The 19,208-nt window shown below is 39.4% G+C and overlaps 1 protein-coding gene across 1 annotated transcript in view; it reads left to right on the top strand.

The window, feature by feature from the left end:
* Window positions 1–18,466, top strand: part of COBL (cordon-bleu WH2 repeat protein) — a 155,735-nt gene extending 137,269 nt beyond the window's left edge. The window contains exons 12-16 of the mRNA XM_062511003.1: window positions 6,314–6,417; window positions 7,656–9,652; window positions 10,279–10,398; window positions 12,688–12,939; window positions 18,449–18,466. Coding sequence (XP_062366987.1) covers window positions 6,314–6,417; window positions 7,656–9,652; window positions 10,279–10,398; window positions 12,688–12,939; window positions 18,449–18,466 — 2,491 coding nt within the window. The remainder of the gene's footprint in view (window positions 1–6,313; window positions 6,418–7,655; window positions 9,653–10,278; window positions 10,399–12,687; window positions 12,940–18,448) is intronic.
* The last annotated feature ends 742 nt before the right edge of the window (window positions 18,467–19,208 follow it).

Below are 19,208 nucleotides of genomic sequence, written 5' to 3'. Positions count from 1 at the left end.
AACACATTCTGTATAATTACTTGTCACTTGCAATTGTCTCTGAGAAACAGGAGAAAGTTTATTTCTGTTATTTCTCTATAGGATAGGTTATATTTTTAACTGGGTATGCCTGTTTTACTTTTTTGAAATCAGTTTCAAGGGGTAGGAAAGTAGAGAAAGGGTTAAAGTGACACAGAGAACCTCAGGGAAGAAAAATTATTTAATTAAGACCCAGATGTCTGACAGATTTGCAAGCCTCTGCTTCTTACATAGTTTTCTTTCCTTATCTCTGGCTTTCCCTTTCCCCTTGTTCCAGAAAACTCTTCGAATTTGGAAACATTTGTGTACTTTTTTGCTGGCAGATCTTCATGGAGGAAAAATATTATGGATATTATGGTTAAGTAATAGATACTCTCAATCATTCTAGGGCAAGAATACTTATTAGCCTTTCTGTTAAACTCATCCACTGGAAAAATACGGTATGCTATGGAGCTGTAGAATATTTTAAATATTAGAGAGCAGCTTGGCTTGCTAAAGGCCTGGCGTTGGCTTACAGGAGAGGAGGGCTCTGGTCCTTTTCTGTTTCCATTTTCTGTGTAAATCAAGAGAAGTTATTTTACTGTACCATCTTTAAATTTGCGATGTTACATTGCACAGGTGATGTGGCTGCGTTAAAATCTAAATCATGCTAGTCCACTTTCCTGACTATTTCTGGCAATTCTGTCATTGCCTACGGGCTTTCCTGCTGAGAAGCTGTTGCCAGAGGGGAGGAGTGGGGGTGCATCCAGCTATATGGCAACTACAGGCTGCTGCTTATGCTGCAGGACCCTGGAACTGACATATGTTGAGTACTCTGGAAGCTTAAATCACCCTGGTATGTAACAAGCTTAGAGATTTCTAGCATTAGAACACAAAATTATACTATACAAAAGCATACTCGTTTGCTTTTAGATTTAGATTCTTGACCAATAACCATGGAGGAAAATTGTAAAAGGACCATAAACCCAACTGCTGTTGAAAAATTGCTTACTTTTCATCCTCGCCTCTGTTTTCAAGGTCTTATTGTTAATTGGGTGGCAATATCTGAAGACACTACTGGACCTGTGTATTAAAGGATTGAAAAATAGTTAAATTCAATCACTGATGGCTTTTATTCAGCACAGATATAAATGCAGCATAAAGACCTTTGTTTGATGTAGTGCCTCAGAACTAGAAACATAACACAAACTAAAAGTGGAATGGAAGTGGTACCTATAGCTTGCTCTCAAAAATATGTGCAGCTTTTTTTTATTGCCTATCTAAGAATGTAAAAATGAAGGCTATCTGATATTCAACAGAATATGACCATGTGCTTTTTCCCTTTCCTAGTTGCCTGCCAGTTTCAGAAATCTTGCATCAAACACAAGTGAAGACTTCACTATCTAACCAGTCCCTAACTGGTTGTTCAGTCTACAGCTTTTGAATTTTAACAGCCTTTGGTTAAAAATTCATTCTCAAGTTCACAGGAGGCAGTAGAAATGGAAAATATCACTGGTCAGGTCATAGCTTAGGTGACTAGAAAGCCCAGCACTCACACTAGCTGCTCTCCTGCTGCAGTTATACTACTTCCTTGAAAATAAGTGAAAAAAGTTACCTAGTCCAAGAAATGCAAAGAATGGAGAAATGGTCTCTAAGATTGTGGAAACCATTGGTTAATACAGAAAACAGTTACCTCCACTTTTGAAGAGTACTTTGCCACATCAGTCACAAAAATGAATGTGTAAAAACCCTGAGATTACTTAATGCCATCTTTCTGGCCTGATTGAATAGCAAGTTGTTTTCAAAAACCTTCAGCTGTACTTCCTACAACTTAAAATCCTTCAGCATCAGTCTCTTCTTTAGCACCCACCTTGATATATACACAAGGTAGAAGCATTTCGCTTTGCAGCATTTGTGTAGCAGGTGAATATGATGGATTAATTTTAAAGAAGACAAACTTGCACACATAAAGATAGGTTAATGTAATTCCCCAGTACCAGACTGGGATGACTGTCAGAGCTGGGAAGGGAGCCTGAATGTTCCAAAGCCCAGTCTTTGGAACTGGAGTAGCCACGTCAGTTTTCCATGTAGGCCAATCCCTCTTAGTTGCCCAAAGCTCATGTGAGAATCTGAATGCTCTCAGTGTGCCTCACAGTTGTCACTACCTCCCTGCATTTTCTACTGCACAGTGTGCCTGTATGGATTTGGCTTATTTCCAATGGCTGTCGTCCCACCCCACCTAGTAACAGGTTCACAGGAGCTATGTTCTCATGTCTCTTGGTGTAGCAAATATTGTGCAAAATGAGTGAGAATGCAAATCATGTTCAGTTAACCTGAGATATTTCTGCTACTAGGTTTCTTCTTACCTGCTGTCAGTCAGATAGGACACAAGTTTCCCTGTCTTCCATGTTAAGTCTAAGAGCCTCAGACAGATGTCTTGAGTATCCTACAGCATTTAAAATGGCACCAGGTAACTGCATTTGGACAATTGAATGTTGTCCTTCATCCCTTCTCTGCAGTTAACATAGGTCTGTGTTGTACTTAAGCAGTTATGGTGGGAGGTGTCGTCCCTGCCTCTGGTGCCATACGTGAGGCTCACCAGAACTCCCAAGAAGTGCTTGGAGAAACTTGGGTCAGATTTATCATTTACGGACCCACAGGTAACGCTTCTTTGACCATAACAAAATGGCAGCTTCTCTCATTACAAATCCCTTGTCTTACCACCAGTTTGGGTTTATTTTTATGCAGCATTTCCAGCTAGTTTTATCAGATAAATTTCTCTCTTTCTTAGAATGTAAACCTTCTCACAAATGTATGTTTCCCATGGCACTCATTTGGTAAAATGCTGCTGTAAGTTTCATTTTGTCTCCAACTGCGCAAATGACTGCCAAGGAGTAATTAGGCGTTGTAGCCTGAGCTCAGTGGAGCATTAGATGCTGTAGTTTAGTAGTCACTTTGCTTCATTCTGTGCTCTTGCACAAATCTCTGCTAATCTACATAAGTCATATGTGTGCAGGCTTCCAGGAACCGTGCACATTTGCCATTTTGAGCTTGGGCTGAATGCTCACTAGTGCTGTATTTTTAGCACCTCGTGTTTTAACCAGGAAGGCAGCGTAAAGGTTATCAAGTTCTTCCCTAAGTAAAAAGAAAATAAAAAATAAAGCTTGTATGAGAAAATACCACTGGTAATGTTTATCCAGAATGTAACACATGGTATCGAAATAAGTCATATTTTTCTTGGCTTCTGGCCAGAACAGCTGTCAACAAAAGAAAAGTGTGTAGGGTTAGAAGGGAAGAGGGCTATGAAAAAAATTTGAGGCCCTTTTGTTTTCCTTTTTCTGTGAGAAAGAGTTTTAGGCATATTTGCAAGTCATGTGAACTACTGGAAACTACCAGACCTTCACCTTACAAAACACATAGCCCATTCTAAATTCCCAGTGGTAAGAATTTTAAGAAGGCCCTTTGTGATTAATCTGTACCTTCTGTCTTACTTTGTAGGTGAGATTGGAGATGCATCAAACAGAGGTATTTTAGAAATTTAGAAATGCAAAAGAAAAGATCGGCATTTTTCTGAAGCTCCCTCTGTAGCAGCAAATAGGATTCTTATCATTTCATTTTCAATGCATTGTTCTCTTTCATTCAGACAAAATCCGTGAATTGGATAATATTATTCCAGTTGTCTAAATAAAGGATTGAGGAAGAGATTGAGAGGCAAATTATGGGTAGTCACTGCATAAGTGCACAGAGGATAATGAAAGAAAACACTGCTGACTGTTGTGCCCAGCAAGGAGAGGATAATTTTGCTGCGAGGAGTCACTGAAAGATTCCCACTGATAGACATGAGAAAAGAACTGGTCAGTGCAGTGCAATGGACCTACACTCCCTGTTAGCATGGACAACATTAGTGATACAGATTTTGGCTGTATTGTAGAAGAGTCAGTCAATAGACAGGAAAATATAATCAGGTACCAAAAGGGAGGTGAGCTGGCATAGCCTTCATGAAATTAGGTCTCATGAGTTTACAGATTTTTCTCCCAAGGCTTTGGAAACAACTTCTCCACAGCAGGTCAGAGAATGAATCTCAGTGTGTGTCACTTACTTGCCTCCAGCTGTGTGCAACCATTCTGCAAGACCAGCTTTGTAAAGAGGGAAGTGGTATTTGCTTTCCATGGTGGATAGACCTGTTGCTTAGCTGGTGCACAGCTTGAATGATTCTTCCATTGGAAATGCTCTGTCTGAGTTCACAAATAAATTGTTTTAAATGAACTGAGGAGAGTATTTTTTAATAATTTTATTAAACTTTCCATGGCAAAAGCAATATGAAATTAAGTTCATTCTTTCTGCCATCTTCACATTGAGAGTTTTGTTTATCAGTCTTCTCTCCCAATTCAAATGCTGCAATAAGTGTAGATCTTTTTGGCAGATTGCTCATCTGAACAATCTCATTGATTTATGGATGTGTGTGTGTGTGTGTGTGTGTGTGTGTGTGTGTGTGTGTGTGTGTGCTCCTCAGGGCACAGGGGTACTGCAGTCCTACAGCGCCAGGTGCCTGCACTAGAGACTTTAACTGATTTGCTCCACCGTCCTCGTAATCTGTCAGGGGGAAAACTCAGTTCACCATGAATCCTACAGTGTGGATGTTGAGCCTCAGCATCATTAGATCACACTGGCATATGGGGTTGTTCAGGGCCTGTCAAAGCTCAGGTCAGTGGCAGAGTTTGGAAGAAATTTTATTCCAGTGGCAGAGTACCCTGTCTCTTCCTCTACATTTAAAACAACCAATTTTGATTTCTGTCTTAAATTCCAGTTTAGGAAACCTCTTAGTCATATATCAAGCCTTGTTGTCTTGAATTAATCCCATCTGTATATTCAGATACACAAGAATGTGTGCATGAGAGTTTTGGAAGGCTTCCTTGAAGGTGTGTGTTGTTTTTTTCATTGATACCACATACATGAAGTCAGCTTCATACGTGCAAAGCAGTTTGGGTAAAAGTAGAAGGATCAGGCTGCAGGTCTATTGCAAAAGATGTAAAGGACACATGAATGTTAAATAAATAATGAAGTAAAATCAAATAAAACATCTGATGCTTCAACATGTCATTTCAGTTGCTCCTGGTAGGAGCAAGGGAAAAATCAAGCAAAGTAGCAAAAAATGAAACTACATTGTTGGAAAAAATTTAAATTAATGTCAATAAACACCCCAGAATTTTTATTCAGATTACTATCTTAAAGGGAAGAAGAAAAATGGCGTTTTTCAGGTAGTATTTGGCAAACTAAAAAAAAATCTGTAATCTGTTAACTATATCTGTGCAATTAAGGGTATGATCTTGAAAGGGGCAAATCTGCTTTACCCAGCTAGAGTTAGTTTAAGTGTGGCTAGAATGGAAAGCTACTTTTTCAACAGACTAATCACAACTCTTTCCTGCTTTTCCAATCACTAATCACAAAACTTAGATACAGTGGCACAGGCCACAAGATCTTGAATTTGGGTGAAGTAACTGAAAGAAATAAAATGTCCAATGTGAAATTCCAGTTTCAATGATTTAGATAAAAATGTTCTGCTGATTGAGATTTTCCTTTAAGGAAAAGGAAAACTGTTGTGCACCAGATTGACATACAGGTGGATTTTTGTTGTTGGTTTGTTGTTGTTTGTTTGTTTTTAATTTTAGAGGGGGTTTTTTAGGATTTTTTTTTCTTTTAAGAAGCCAAATCAACACTTGGCGTTTAATCTGATTTCAGACTCATCTTAGGTCATTGTACAGTTTCATCAGTTTTCTGGCAAAATCAGGTCCCTTGATATGTTTCATTAGAAACTGCTTTCACTTTCTCCCACACCTCAAAATGCACAGTGATTGTGTAAGAGCACTTTGACTGTATTTATTTTTCATTACCATGCAATTTTAATTTAATTGAGGTGTACATATATTGTTATAGCAGGTACACAGGATGGTTAGTGGTCTGCCTTAAAATTGTACAGATATGCAAAACCTTTGTCCTGGTATATGCTGTGTTTCTGCAGTCCAGCTGAAATGCATACTACACACTGAAGCCAGACCATTTCTTTGCAGGCTTTATTAATTGCAATTTTTTGATTACCAGCACACTGGGCATGCTCAAACAACACCAAGATCTTTCCTAGGTGTGTATGTGTCAGTATGGGGGTTTCTGTGTAAGGCTACACATTTTTCATACTTTTAGGAATGAGTTTCAGAACCCCAGTGGGAGAAAAGGGGCTGAAATCATAGTGTGTTTCAGAGCAACAGTGCAAAGTGAAAGAAAAGGGAGAGACCAAATGATTTTCTTCTCTTTCCTTTAGCAGGCAAGATGAAGCAATGGCTTTGGCTAAGCGTGAGAATGAAGATACATTCATTGCAGCACAGTTCCAGCAGACTTTGGCTAACTTGGATGAAGATTTAGAAGGTAGGAAAGGGTGTCTTACCTCTGAAGTGCAAAGCCAGAGACACAGCCAGTGGATGCAGAATCAAGCTGTGCTCTTCAGACATCCTGTATGTTTCTCACTAAGATCACAGGGAACAACTCATGAGTATGAGGCAGAATGTGGTTCCTCCAAAGCGGCTTCTTTGCTTCAGGAGCAGACACCTTTTATAGGCTCCCACTGAATAAATTTCAAACTGCATATCAGATTGTCGTTGTATTTCAGTGTCTTCCACCAAAAAGAGATGGACAGCAGCCAATGGACACATTTTATCAGCCAAATTTAGTATAATTTCATTGGCTTCAGTGAAGCTAAATCAGTTGTGAATGTGTTAAATGAAGACTCCCTCTGTTTTTATTTTATCATTATGAAGTGGAAAAGGATGGAACATTTTTGTACCCAGTGTCTTCTCTGTGTTAACAGGCACATTTAAAAGTTAAAAATGAAAAAACATGAAAGAGTGGGAAGAGAAAAAATGTCATATTGTGCTCTTCTTTTTCCTACTGTGAATTAAAAATACTTCTCTATTATTGGTTTATCAACAAATGACATTGAGTACTTTTTTTAACTTCCCATCTTCATTTTAATCCTTCTGCAATGGACTTGAGTCTTACTTGATTTCTTATGAGTTCTCAGACACAGCCATTCCTTAGCTTGTGTTGTAACCTTTGATTTATACCAGCAAATTTGAGAGGATGTATAGCCCTCTTGCACAATGAATCTTCTGGCGTCACTGGTAATAAAGGGTGAGAAGAATGGAGAAAAGATAAAAGTACTGTTTCTTTCTTTGCTTGCTCAAGGAAATCCTTCTGCTGGGCTGTTATTACTAACCAGGTCTGGGAAACTTAATTTGGAGTTGCTTGCTGTTTCTTAGAAATGTTTCTCCTTTGGAGTCATGTGGTGAAATGTTTATCACTTAGATAAGTTAGTCAAAGATAAGGTATGAACAATAGATGAAATTCTGCTTTCAGCTGCATTTGTGTGTTTCCCACTGGCTGAAGCAGGAGGACTGCAGGAATATTTTGCCAATCCTAATAAGCAACCAGACAATAAAAAGCACCCATATGTCCCCTTTTTTATAATACAGGCATTAAAAAAAGCCCATTACTTTAAGTGTAACTAAAATACCTGGTTTGCTTAAACTTGTAGTGTCTGTTTGTGCAATTTATAGTCATGTTGCCTAAACACTGCCTATATGTAACATTATATGTGTATTTTGCAGCAGTGGATGGTGTCAGTAACTCTGACTCTGACTACACCAGTGAAGTCTTGAACCCACATATAAGAAAAGCTGAGGCTGTCCAAGATGTTTCCATTTCTGTTCCAGTAACAATCATAGATGATGCTCCAGATGTTAGCACCTCTAATTCAGATGAAAATCAAGAGTTGGAGATTAGGGTTTCACAGAATACCTCATCTGACTCTGTTAATGCAAGAAACTTCACAAATAAAAACAACAATGCAGGTTCCTTTGATAAGGGACACACAGATGGCAGAGCTGTATGCAAGGACCTAACATATCAGCAACCATCTGAAAATGAATTCCTTCACTTGCCTGTGGAACAGAGGAGAGATATGTTTGAATCTCTCACATCCTCCTTTGAAAAAAGAAATGAAAAGAACTTAAGACTGGAACCCTCTCCTAAACATGGTGTGAAGTCTGAGGAATGCAAATCCAAGCTGAGTCCATCTCACTCCAAAGCCACAATTGAAATCAGTACAGCAAAAGAGAAGCTAAATCCAGTTAATGAATGTAGTAGCAGGGAGAGATCTTTGAAAAAAAGTAAATCAGAGTTAGAAATCAAATGGCCACCAGCAAAAAAAACGGAAGTAGAAGTCCCATCGACACCTACATGGTGTCATCGTGCCCAGAATTCAGGATCAAGCTACGAACCTAAAATGGGTTTGACAACCTTTAAAGTTGTACCTCCCAAACCCGAAGTAAGACATTTTGATAGAGGAGTTTCACTCTCCACTGGTGCCATTAAGATAGATGAACTAGGCAATCTGATAGGCCCAAACACCAGTGTTAGTAAGCAGGTACAAGGTTCTGCTTCTGATGAAAGTGAGGAAATTCATATTGGGAAAGTGAAGGCATTCTGGAGGTCAAGTTCTATGGAAAAGCAAAGTGATGACTCTGCTGAGCATTTTCCTAAAAAGTCTAAGGACTCTAAGCCCTTCACTATAAAACACGAACACAAACCTGTCTGTCTTGCAGCTCCAAAATCTGCAGCACCACAAACTGTTACTACCCAGGCAGCTGAAAGACAGTCTGAGAGTGAAAGGACCAAACCAGCTCCTTCAGTTACACAGTCCCAGGTAACACCTTTAGCAGCCCCAGCCCTTAGTAAGGACAAGCTGGAACTCCCATTTGTAAAGCCACACAGGAGAACTTCAAGTCAGTATGTTGCCTCTGCCATTGCAAGACACATCAGTGCAACTACCTTTAAATCTGACAATATGGAATATAATGAGAAAGATGAAAACAAGCAAGGGGTAGGAGAGGTTAAGAATGAAGCAGAAGTTTCACCAAAAAGATGTATTATTGTCGCCAAATATAGCCCTGTGGAAGCAGAATCATCAGAAACTAGAGAAACACTTTCAAGTATTTTTGCTTGTCAGAAAGCATCCCACAGATTTACACCTGGTGATAATTCTGGTGTGGAAAACAAAGTAGTTAATATCAGGGCACCAAATCAAGCAACTCCTGCGAGTTTCTATAAAAAGAATGCCAGTGTCCCACTTACTAAATCCTCTTCAAAGAATAACAACAGTGCAGAAGATGATCATGGTTTAAACAGCAAACAGACTGTAGCAGAGAAAAAGATTGTGTTTGACCAGAAATGTGAGACTTTGACCCATACTAACTCAGCGTCATCCCTCAAGTCTCCTGATCTCCAAGGAGTCCCATCCTCTTTCAGCTCATCTCTTCGAGTCACTAAATGGCGTCCTGCTAACGGTGCACAAGTTAGCTCACTTAAAGCTTCAGCTGAACTAAATGGTGTAGCAGCAAATTTAGAGTCAGAACAGGAGGAGAAACCTGATGATTCAGATGTTAATACTGTTGGTGATCTGGATGTTAATGTGCAGACCAACATTTTTGGACCAAAGAAGAAGTTCAAGCCTATCATCCAAAAGCCAGTTCCAAAAGACACATCATTGCACAGTGCCCTAATGGAAGCCATTCAAACAGGAGGGGGAAAGGAGAAACTCAGAAAGGTAAAGTAGAAACCTTTTTTAACCTGATCAGACTGCAGAGCTTTATATTCACCTTGTCAGACACCAGAGGTTTGATAACTTGTACAGTTGCTGGTGAGCTGGAGAACACAAATGTATACATTGAAAAATGTATAATGGCAAAATGCAGACCAAGCTGCTGCTTATTCTCCACATCCTGTATATTATGCAACATCATGGCTGCTGCATTAGCTGGAGGAGTCTAGTGCATAGAGGGTGCATAGGCACAGATAAAGGAGAGGTAATTGATGTTAGTCTAAGAGCCAAACCCTCATTTCAGTGTGTTATGTAAAAACAGGAACTCTCAGCATGGTGAAAACTTGTAAATACCTGCAGTGAAAGAAAATTGCATTTTGTTTTGCTGGGGATAATAGTATGACTCTGACTTCATGCTCAGGGGATATGGGCTGCATCTCTAAGTACAGCATTACTATCTACACATATCCTTACCATTCAGTATGAATAAGGTTTTACAAGCAGGGCCAAAGAAAGACAAACTGATGAGTCTTCATAGTTTGCATTCTGGTGCAAGTGCCAAAAAGTGTTTCCAAGCTATCTCAAAGTAAATATCAAATAACAATGTGAGGTTTATTCGCTTCATATTCTAGGTTTCAAACAGTGCACTAAATGGCAGTCATGGGAAACCCTCATATGCTGAGCCAGAGAATGAACGCTCAGCCCTACTAGCGGCAATTAGAGGCCACAGTGGCACCTCAAAGCTAAAAAAGGTAAGGGATCAATATGGTAAGTGATATTCAAAGTACAGTCTATTCCTTCTGAGTGTTTTGAAAAAAAAAAAAATCCCACAAATGAAATGTTGTGCTGCAAAGACAAAAATTGAGGGGGTAGCTGTATGACAGAAGACTGGATCTGATTTAAACATAGCAGGTTCAATCCTATTCTCTGCTATAAAATTTAAAAGTCTTTCAAATAGTGTGCTTTTAATTTAGAAAGAAGCATGTAGAAATCCAAGCCAGTTACAGGGAGTGTACATAGAAGACATCAAATGTTCATCATTTTCACATTTAGGTGGGATCTTTTTGGTTTTAGTTGGAAAGGATGGTTTTGGTTGGAAAGGACTTAAGCATTATCTAGTTCCAACCCCTCTGTTTTGGGCAAGGACACCTCCCATTAGACCAGGTTGCTCAAGGCCCCATCCAACCAGGCCTTGAACACCAACAGGGATGGGACATCCACAGCTCCTCCACACAGAGAAGCTCTACTTTAGGAGTTTGCAATTGGATTAATATATTTGCATTACCTACCAAATATATACACACACCCAGCTTCCTGGAAACACTAGGGCTTCTTCATACATGCAGTTTATCTGCTAACATGGTACAAGTTGTATGCAAGTAATTGTTGTTGATGTTTCATCAACATTCACCACAGCAGGATGATTCCTTCTCTCTGAAAGATTTATCTAATCATTAAAGCATCTCTTATTCCTAATAGCCAAAATCTGCATTGTTCTAGCCTTAGTTTTCACTCAGTTGACTAATCCGGCCAAAGATGTGTCCTTGGCAAGGAGGTTCCCATTTCCCTCGTGCAATGACTCAGTTCATTAGCACATATCCAGATAGCTGGCATGAGATAGAAAAATTCTCTTGCCTGTGTTAGGGAATTACTTCACCCCTCAAATATCCTACTGCCCTTGCTGCAGGTATTGCACAGCTTGCTCTGAGCCTGTGAGCAGGATGTGCTAAGCAGAAGCAATCTTCACACATACTTAACTGCATTCTGCACTCATTAGGAATAAATAGCAATTTGTGTAAAAGAGGCTCTGACAATGAAGTCATCACAGAGACTTTTTGGAATACTTTCCTCTGGCAGAGAAGTTTTTGCCATGATTTTAAAGTTGCCTAGAAACAATATGCTTTTTCACACCATGTCACCTGTGCTAGTTAAATCAGTGTGTTTGTGTGTGTACAGGGCTCAATACAGATGTGCTGTCCCTTTCACGTTGTCTCAAATGTTAGCCTTTTATCTAACATGACACAGTGCTCATATATATATTGTGTGTATATGCATATGTATAGGGAAGGAATATAATACAGATTCTCTCTGTGGATTCAATTTTAGGGGAGTTGAATCCTTTAATTTTTCAGCACAGAAGCTCTGTGCTACAGTTTGTCTGAGAAATGAATTACAATGGATCTGCTTGGAAACCTCCTATTTGGCCCACAGTACTGAATTTCCGAATAATTGCTGAATCACTATAATTACTAACAATTTGTCACGATTATTACTAGTAATGATGTTAATGGCAAAAGTATCTCTTGACACAGTTGAGGGAAAACTGGCTTAGTCTGAAAGACTGTCTTTTTCACCTGAATGCATTTAGAGTAGGATGAGTTTCCAAGCTGGTAATTTGTGCAGAAATTTTAGTTCCTGAAATTCCACAGAAACACACTTGGAAGAATAATCAATCTATTTTGTTCTCAGTGCTTTCACATAGCTCTCTCTGGCTTTTTTTTTTTTTCGTCTTTTCTCTTTTTTTCTTTTTTTTAAGTATTGCTGGAAACTTTAGGTTTAATGACTTTTTTTCCAGTGAAGCTATGCCTGAGAGCTCAGATCTGAAAGAGCTTCCCTGTCATCTGAGATTATTTCTGTGCAGCCCAGACTGCAAAAAGTAATCATATTCCTGGGTGGCTACTGCAGCCTTAACATATCTTCCTGATTCCAAAACCCTTGTGGTTGTTTCCAAATTAATACCAAGTCCAACTTTCTCTCTTACCTTACATGCCAAGAAGAGTTACAGGATGCTGAAGCTCACAGTAAATAAAGATTGAGTTTCTGAGACAGACTCAGTGCCAAGTCCTCGATGCTGGTAATCAGCCCAGCTGAGTGATGTGAGTGAGTAGTAACAGATGTTCAACCCCATGAGCAAACAAAAGTTCTATGGCTTTTACATCATCCAAGAAAAGTGAAATAGGGGTACTGAAATCAAATGTCAAATAATTACAGTTTAACCATGCTTGATATTAACTGACTTATTTCAACTGCATGATGAGCAGATCTCCTCATTGGCCTCCCAAGAGCTGCAGCGTTTTAGGGACGCAGAACGTTCCTTGCAGAAGGCAGAAGACCTTCAGGAAGAGCACCTATATATCCCACCTGCCCCTGCCCAGCCACCACCACCACCTCCCATTCAGCTGTCAGCAGCAGCTCCTAAATCCTCTGCCACAGCTTCAGGTAATCCAATGGAGGCAAGGCAAGCCCTCTTGGAGGCCATTCGCTCTGGTGCTGGAGCAGCAAAGTTAAGAAAGGTAAATGTACTTTCATATTTTGCCGTGTATGAAACAACCTGTGCTTACTGTTTTCAGAACCATTTTTAAGCTGTTCTAGGCAGAAATTTCTTTCTTCCATCAGAAGAAGGTACATGCACACTATTTCCTCTAACTGAATCAAAGGTTGGGAATGTATCTGAAACCTTTGAACAGTTAATGAAACACACCTGTGCATATATGCAACCATGTGAACAGACATTGTGTTTTATTAAAAAGACCATCAAGAGCGTGACTATAATTTCAGAAAGGATTTTCATGACCTTTTCTTTCTATGTTATCTGAGATAATACTGGATGTCCTTTGGACAAGGTGAGCCTATGAAAGATCAGATATGAGACCCCAAAGTAAATTTATAAATATTCTCTCCGAATTTCAGTAGTGTGTCCTAGACCTTGATTCCCAACACTTAAACCTTGATCACACATGCTGAGAGCTGTCAGTAAAACTGTGAGGTCAATTTAATGTCTGCCTGAACTTTTTTAATTGAATGATGTGTGTTTCATTTTTGTGGTTAGATGTGAATCGGTCAACTCCCAGATGGCTAAATGCTCAGTTGCCTGTGTGTGATTTTTGGAGCAGCTATACTTATCTCTTTGATCAAAGTTTGTTCTTCCCAATCTCAAGTTACGCTGTATTTCTTGGTAAAGAGAAGCAGATCAGTTGTCTTGAGTGGAGGCATCCCAATATTACACTGCAGTATCCAAGAATAGACTTTGATCCAAGGACTTTAAGGGAATGTAGAAAAGCAGGTGTAGTTTTCCCAACAAATGAGTTAACTGATGCCAGCCATAAATGTGTAAATAGTCTTTAACCTTGCTCACTTGTCCTCTTTTAAATAATTTTAAAATGCACTCAAATTTTAACATTTAAAAATTGTCAAAAAAATCTGGTTTCTGATAAACCAGAAACTCCACAGAATTCCACAGGTGGCACAAACAAATCAGTGTTTCAGGGAAATTTATATCAGCATGTTCTGATTACATCAGTAATATGGATGTGCAGTTAATTTTTCATGTGAAAAATTACATTTGTGTTATGCAGATGATTATGAGGACCAGCTGAGTTCACACTTGGCTTTTTCAGCTTGGAGAAGGCTGAGGAGCAACCTCAATGCCGTCAGTGCCTTCCTTGAGGAGGGCAGCTGAGGGGCAGGCACAGTCTCCTCTCCGTGGTGGCCAGCAGTAGATCCCAAGGGAATGGAATGCAGCTCTGCCAGGGGAAGTTCATACAACAGTAGGAAAAGGTTCTTCACTCAGAAGGTGTTTGGGCACTGGAACAGGCTTCCCAGGGAAGTGGTCACAGCACCAAGCCTGACAGAGTTCAAGGAGGAGCTGGGCGATGCTCCTAGTCATATGGTTTCGTTTTAGGCAGTTCCTGGGAGGAGCAGGGAGTTGGACTCAGTGTTCCTTATGGGTCCCTTCCAACTTGAGAGATTCTGTGATTCTAAGACTACAAATTATGAAGAAGTCAGGCCTTTATTCCCCCACTTCACCAAGTGACAGAGAAAAAAAATGGGGCTTGGATATTCAAGGGTACTTCATGCAGTTGTTTTCTAGATACTTCCAAATTTCTTGTTCTTCCAACTGCATTGCTCTTGCAGAAGTCTCTGAGGGGATCCTTAGCTCTACTCATGAAAACAAGTCCTTTTCATATCTTTAGGGGGTTATTTCAAAACACTTGGATAACCAGTGCAGGTTATAAAAGTACACCAGATAGACTGATGTATTCTGCTAAACACTGTGTCTGTCTTGTCTCATTTCCAAAGCAGAATAATTTTTGCTACTTTTGACATTGAAACAACAGAAGAGTACATCTCATTATATAGGTCTCTTATGAAAATAAAAGAGACCAGTGTTTTTTCCAAGACAGAGTATGATTTTCTTATTACTGTGCTGTCCTTCCAGATATTGGATATGCAAGCTAGTCTTATGTATGCCAAAGTCATCATGACACTTTGACATCTGAGATCTCATGCCCTTGATAATTGATTAAAGTAAAAATGTTGTCAGATTTCTGAAAAGGCTTTCTATCCAGTGTGCTTTAATATCTCTTCTAGTTTTATTTTTATATAGAGAGCCAAATTCTGATCCTTCCCTGCAGCTGGACAACTTGTGACAGCAAAAGTTGAATCCATAGAGGAGAGAGACTACATAACAGCTGAATATCAGTATTTTCTCCTTTACCTACAGGTCTAAGGAGCACTGAGGTTTTTGTAGGCTGTGGCTGACAGGTTGCTTTGTGCCCCTGCTGAAGCAAATTTTTTTCTTTGTTTTGCCTCTTCTGTCAAAGTTCTATGATGTTGTGATTTGGAAATGTGAGCACAGCGCTGTTTTTGGCTTTGCTTTCTGGAAGATTTTGGTTGCAGCAACTAGACAGCAGAATAGGTAGTTCAGTTCAGTAATGGCATCTGTTTCTCTTCCACTGTCTTCCCAAAGTCTTCTGGGACAAAGGCTTCTGACAGCAAAGTCATTTATTTAGCTAATATTGTGGAGAACTGGGAAAAATCTGTGTTGCTGACAGTAAAGTCATTTATTTAGCAATATAGTAGAGAACTAGGAAGAATCTGTGTTGCATAATTATGTGTGACTTGGTGCTTATTTATGTGGGGTTAGTTGTGATGGAAGTAGATCAAACATAGCTGTCACGGGAAGCAAATGGAAAAAGAAACCAATTGCCTAGATAAGGAGCATCCCAACAAACATCTGAGCTCAAGTAATATCAGTGAAAAGGCAGCTCCTCCACTCCTCCCCTGATTACACAGCTGTTTGCTTAAGTCATGAACTTTAAGGTTAAAAGATTCGCTCTACAGGAAATGAGGAGAGAAGTTGCTGCAGGCTGACCTTGCTTAGCTGAGAGTCAGGGTCTGCACAGCACAGTCTCTAATTGGGTCAACCAAAAGAAACCAGAGCAGAAATAGATGCTTGAGGGAAATGCCAAGTATAGGCAAGACAGTGTATACATACCTCTCCTCACTCTTCCTTAATCCATTTTTTTGGAGTACTGTGCATGTTTTGGAAATAACTCACTCTTTGCTTTGAAGAAATGGCTTCTGTTTTATTGCACACTTTTACTGTCCAGAGACTCCTGAAAGAAAATTCCTGCAGGTGCCAAGCTCAGTTGAGCCTGCTCAGTCAAGTGGTTCATCCCCAGTGCAGGGTAGTTCAGATACCTGCCAGAAAGTGGTTACACTACAGATCCTACCCAAAAGAAAGGGAGACACAGAAGTGTTACAGGAATGGGATGAATTTACCAGCCTGGAGAAGGCCTGACAATGTTCAGGGAAGTAACCCTTTTCTTCAGTTTTCAAAATGGTCTGTCAAGGAACCTGACGTGTTCAACACAGCCAAAGTATAACAGCAAGTCAGGGAGGTGGCATCAAGTAAAGCCACCAGCCATGATGGGTTCCCCGGTGCCTTTAGTGGTTACTTATGAGAAATGAACAAGTCTCACTAGCAGGGAGGCTGTCCCAGCCATGGGGTCTGCTGCATGTGCAAAGGAGAATCAGTTGCTCTAGGAAGTAAACAGCTCATCTGAGATGAAATTTTGGCCAATTCTGGTGGACAAAACTCAGGTCATAGACCTGTACCATTTGACATTCTGATTTTAAAACTGAACTAGTGTTTTCCTGAAATTGTGTCAAACAGTATCATATAGTTAAGTTTATATATATGTGCAGTTTTTAACTTCCCATTTGCCATCTCATAAAATGCAAAATAATGTAGCTAGATGTCTGAAATTCTGTATATCAATACGTGGATATTTTTGTATTTGTGTAACTTGCCTTGGAATTTACCATGATTATTTGTGGAAAAAAAAAACATAACTACACATGCAAATAACCCGTTAGCTGTCTAGCTGTAGGTATAGTTGCAGCACAAGTCCATGCAGGATTAAAAATCTTACTCAACAAAGGGAAGCTGTAAAAGGTGCTTTAGCTTATATGCCATACACTCATTTTAGGCAGAGTTGTACCCAGGAATTTGGTAGAGATATTGCAGGGGAATGTGTCTGCACATGGTGGGGAAAGCAAGTTAGATCTCTGAAGAACAGGCTGTTGCTCTTGGTAAATTGATTGCTTTCGACCACTTTTTAATGGTATGTTCAAGGGAGATTCTGCAGATTCCATGCACTTTCCAATAAAGACTGGAGTTGCACCGAAGTAGCCTTTTCTGTTTGTTCACTGAGACTTTAAAAATTAATTTGGCTCCATCACACTTCCTACAAACATTCATGGTGATGTCTGGCATCAGCATTAGCTCACGTCAGTTCTTGATACGTGCAGTGTATCATTCTGTTGGCAATCAAAGGAGTCAGGTAAGGTAATTACTGCACCAATTGCAATGAGTCCCTGTGTTCTCTGGGATAATTCAGAGTTGGTTGTCAACAAGTAAAGCATTGGTCGGAATTATGGCATGTTGAGTGTCTTCTGGGAAGCGTGGCCTAGTTCCATACCTTTATGTCAAATGGTGGACTATTCTTCTCACATAAGCAGAGAAGCATAATTGTGAATGAACAAATACTCTTTCTTATCACCAGTATCTGTGGGTGCAATGAGAGAAATTACAGACTCAAAGCCACAGTTGATGTAGGCATTGGTATGCTGGAAATGGGGCAGCAGGCCCAACGATAAGGTTGGCCAAGCTTGATATACAGATAGGTAAATGCACCTATAAAATTATTCTAGTTCCCATGCACAGTGAGAGGCAGGCATTTGCATGCTGTTACTCTGTTTGAATTGAAACATAAAACATAATTTGAACTCTTCACCTTGCTAATAATTTATACCATGACCTATTTTTTTCCTCAAGAGTAAGGGTCAAAATGGAAAATTTAGACTTGATCAAATGCATTATTCCTGTTCAGCTTTTGTGGTGACCTTAATGTATATCGCTCTGATAGAATCAAAGCTCAGTGACTTTGAATTTGGAAGAGCACCGTAGCATATGTATTTGAAATTAATCATACGCTTAGATGACCCGAGGAGTGGGAAGGAAGATAAGCATTTGTTTAAGTATTTTCCTGAATCAAAGCCACTGGGAGTTTCCTTCATTCAATCAGGAAGCAAAGTACTCATCGATTGATTTTTTTATGGCTAGTTACAGCTAAGCAATACAGAACAGATTTTGACTGACAGATGTTGCGTACTTGCAGCCTGGGCTTCTGTGCATTCTACAAAATGGAGGAATTTCACAGAAAAATGCATCACCTATGCTCCAGAAATAACACAATTGCAAACATAATACCTAAGGATGTATGCGGTGTGGGTTTTTTGAGGTGTGGGCTTTTTTAGGGAAGGATAGCACTTTTTTTAGACCAAGTAATATAGCTGGGGAAAAAAAAAAAAAGGCAGATAAGCTTAAGTAGTGTCAAGGAGCAGATGAAGAGACCGGTCTTGAAAACAGCCCCACGGGAGAATGTTTGGTTAACAATGTCAACAGTTGGAGGCTTAAAAATATCTTGAATGATCATGTGCTTTTCTTTGTTACAGGTCCCTCTGCTCGTTTGAATCATGTAAAAAGAATAGGTACCTGGAAAATCTAACCCTGTATGCACCCATAATCATCATTCAAAGTCTGAAGTGGCAAAAGAAATCAAGAAGTTTAGCTTATTGTCTTGACTACAAGCCAAAATAAGTTGTAGTTAATTTTCTGTGTGTTCCTGCATAATGGTTCTGAGGGGAAAATATGTTGCTCTGCTGTAAAGCTTCTGTGCCAAGGAATTGTGTTTTGCCTCTGAATATTTAAGATTGCCAATAAACTATTCTTGTTGGCAGGTTAATAAGGGTATAAACACTGTGCAGTCCTATGTTAATACTTAATTGTGTTTATGGGCAAAACTGAAAACTTTTGTAGCTATCTGAAAAGTAATACTCATTTCCAGCTGTTAAAAATATGTAACTATTTCAAACTATTTACTTGCTTCTTTTTTGATTTCAAGAAGGTCTGTAAGCAACTAGAGTGAAAACCTGAGTAAAGATCTATAAAAAAACAATCACAAGAAAAAAGTTATGATACCTAAATTGACATGTGCTGGGGTCATTGGTTTTTAAAATTAGATTAACTTTGTATGTCTGCTGGAGCTCTGAGAAAGCAGGCAATCAATAATGAATGTGAGACAGTGTCTATTGAAAAGTTACTTATGGGATATGAAGTATAGAATGCTGATGTGCAGAGATATGCTGAACCCTAGTAACAAACATGGCACTTCAAAAACATTGAGCCCCTCTAAAGGATCTCTATTTGCAACAG

The sequence above is a fragment of the Cinclus cinclus genome, chromosome 1 (assembly GCF_963662255.1).
Source record: "Cinclus cinclus chromosome 1, bCinCin1.1, whole genome shotgun sequence".
Taxonomy (NCBI): domain Eukaryota; kingdom Metazoa; phylum Chordata; class Aves; order Passeriformes; family Cinclidae; genus Cinclus; species Cinclus cinclus.
Note: the sequence above shows the minus strand (reverse complement) of the source record. Positions and strands in the feature narration are given on the sequence as shown.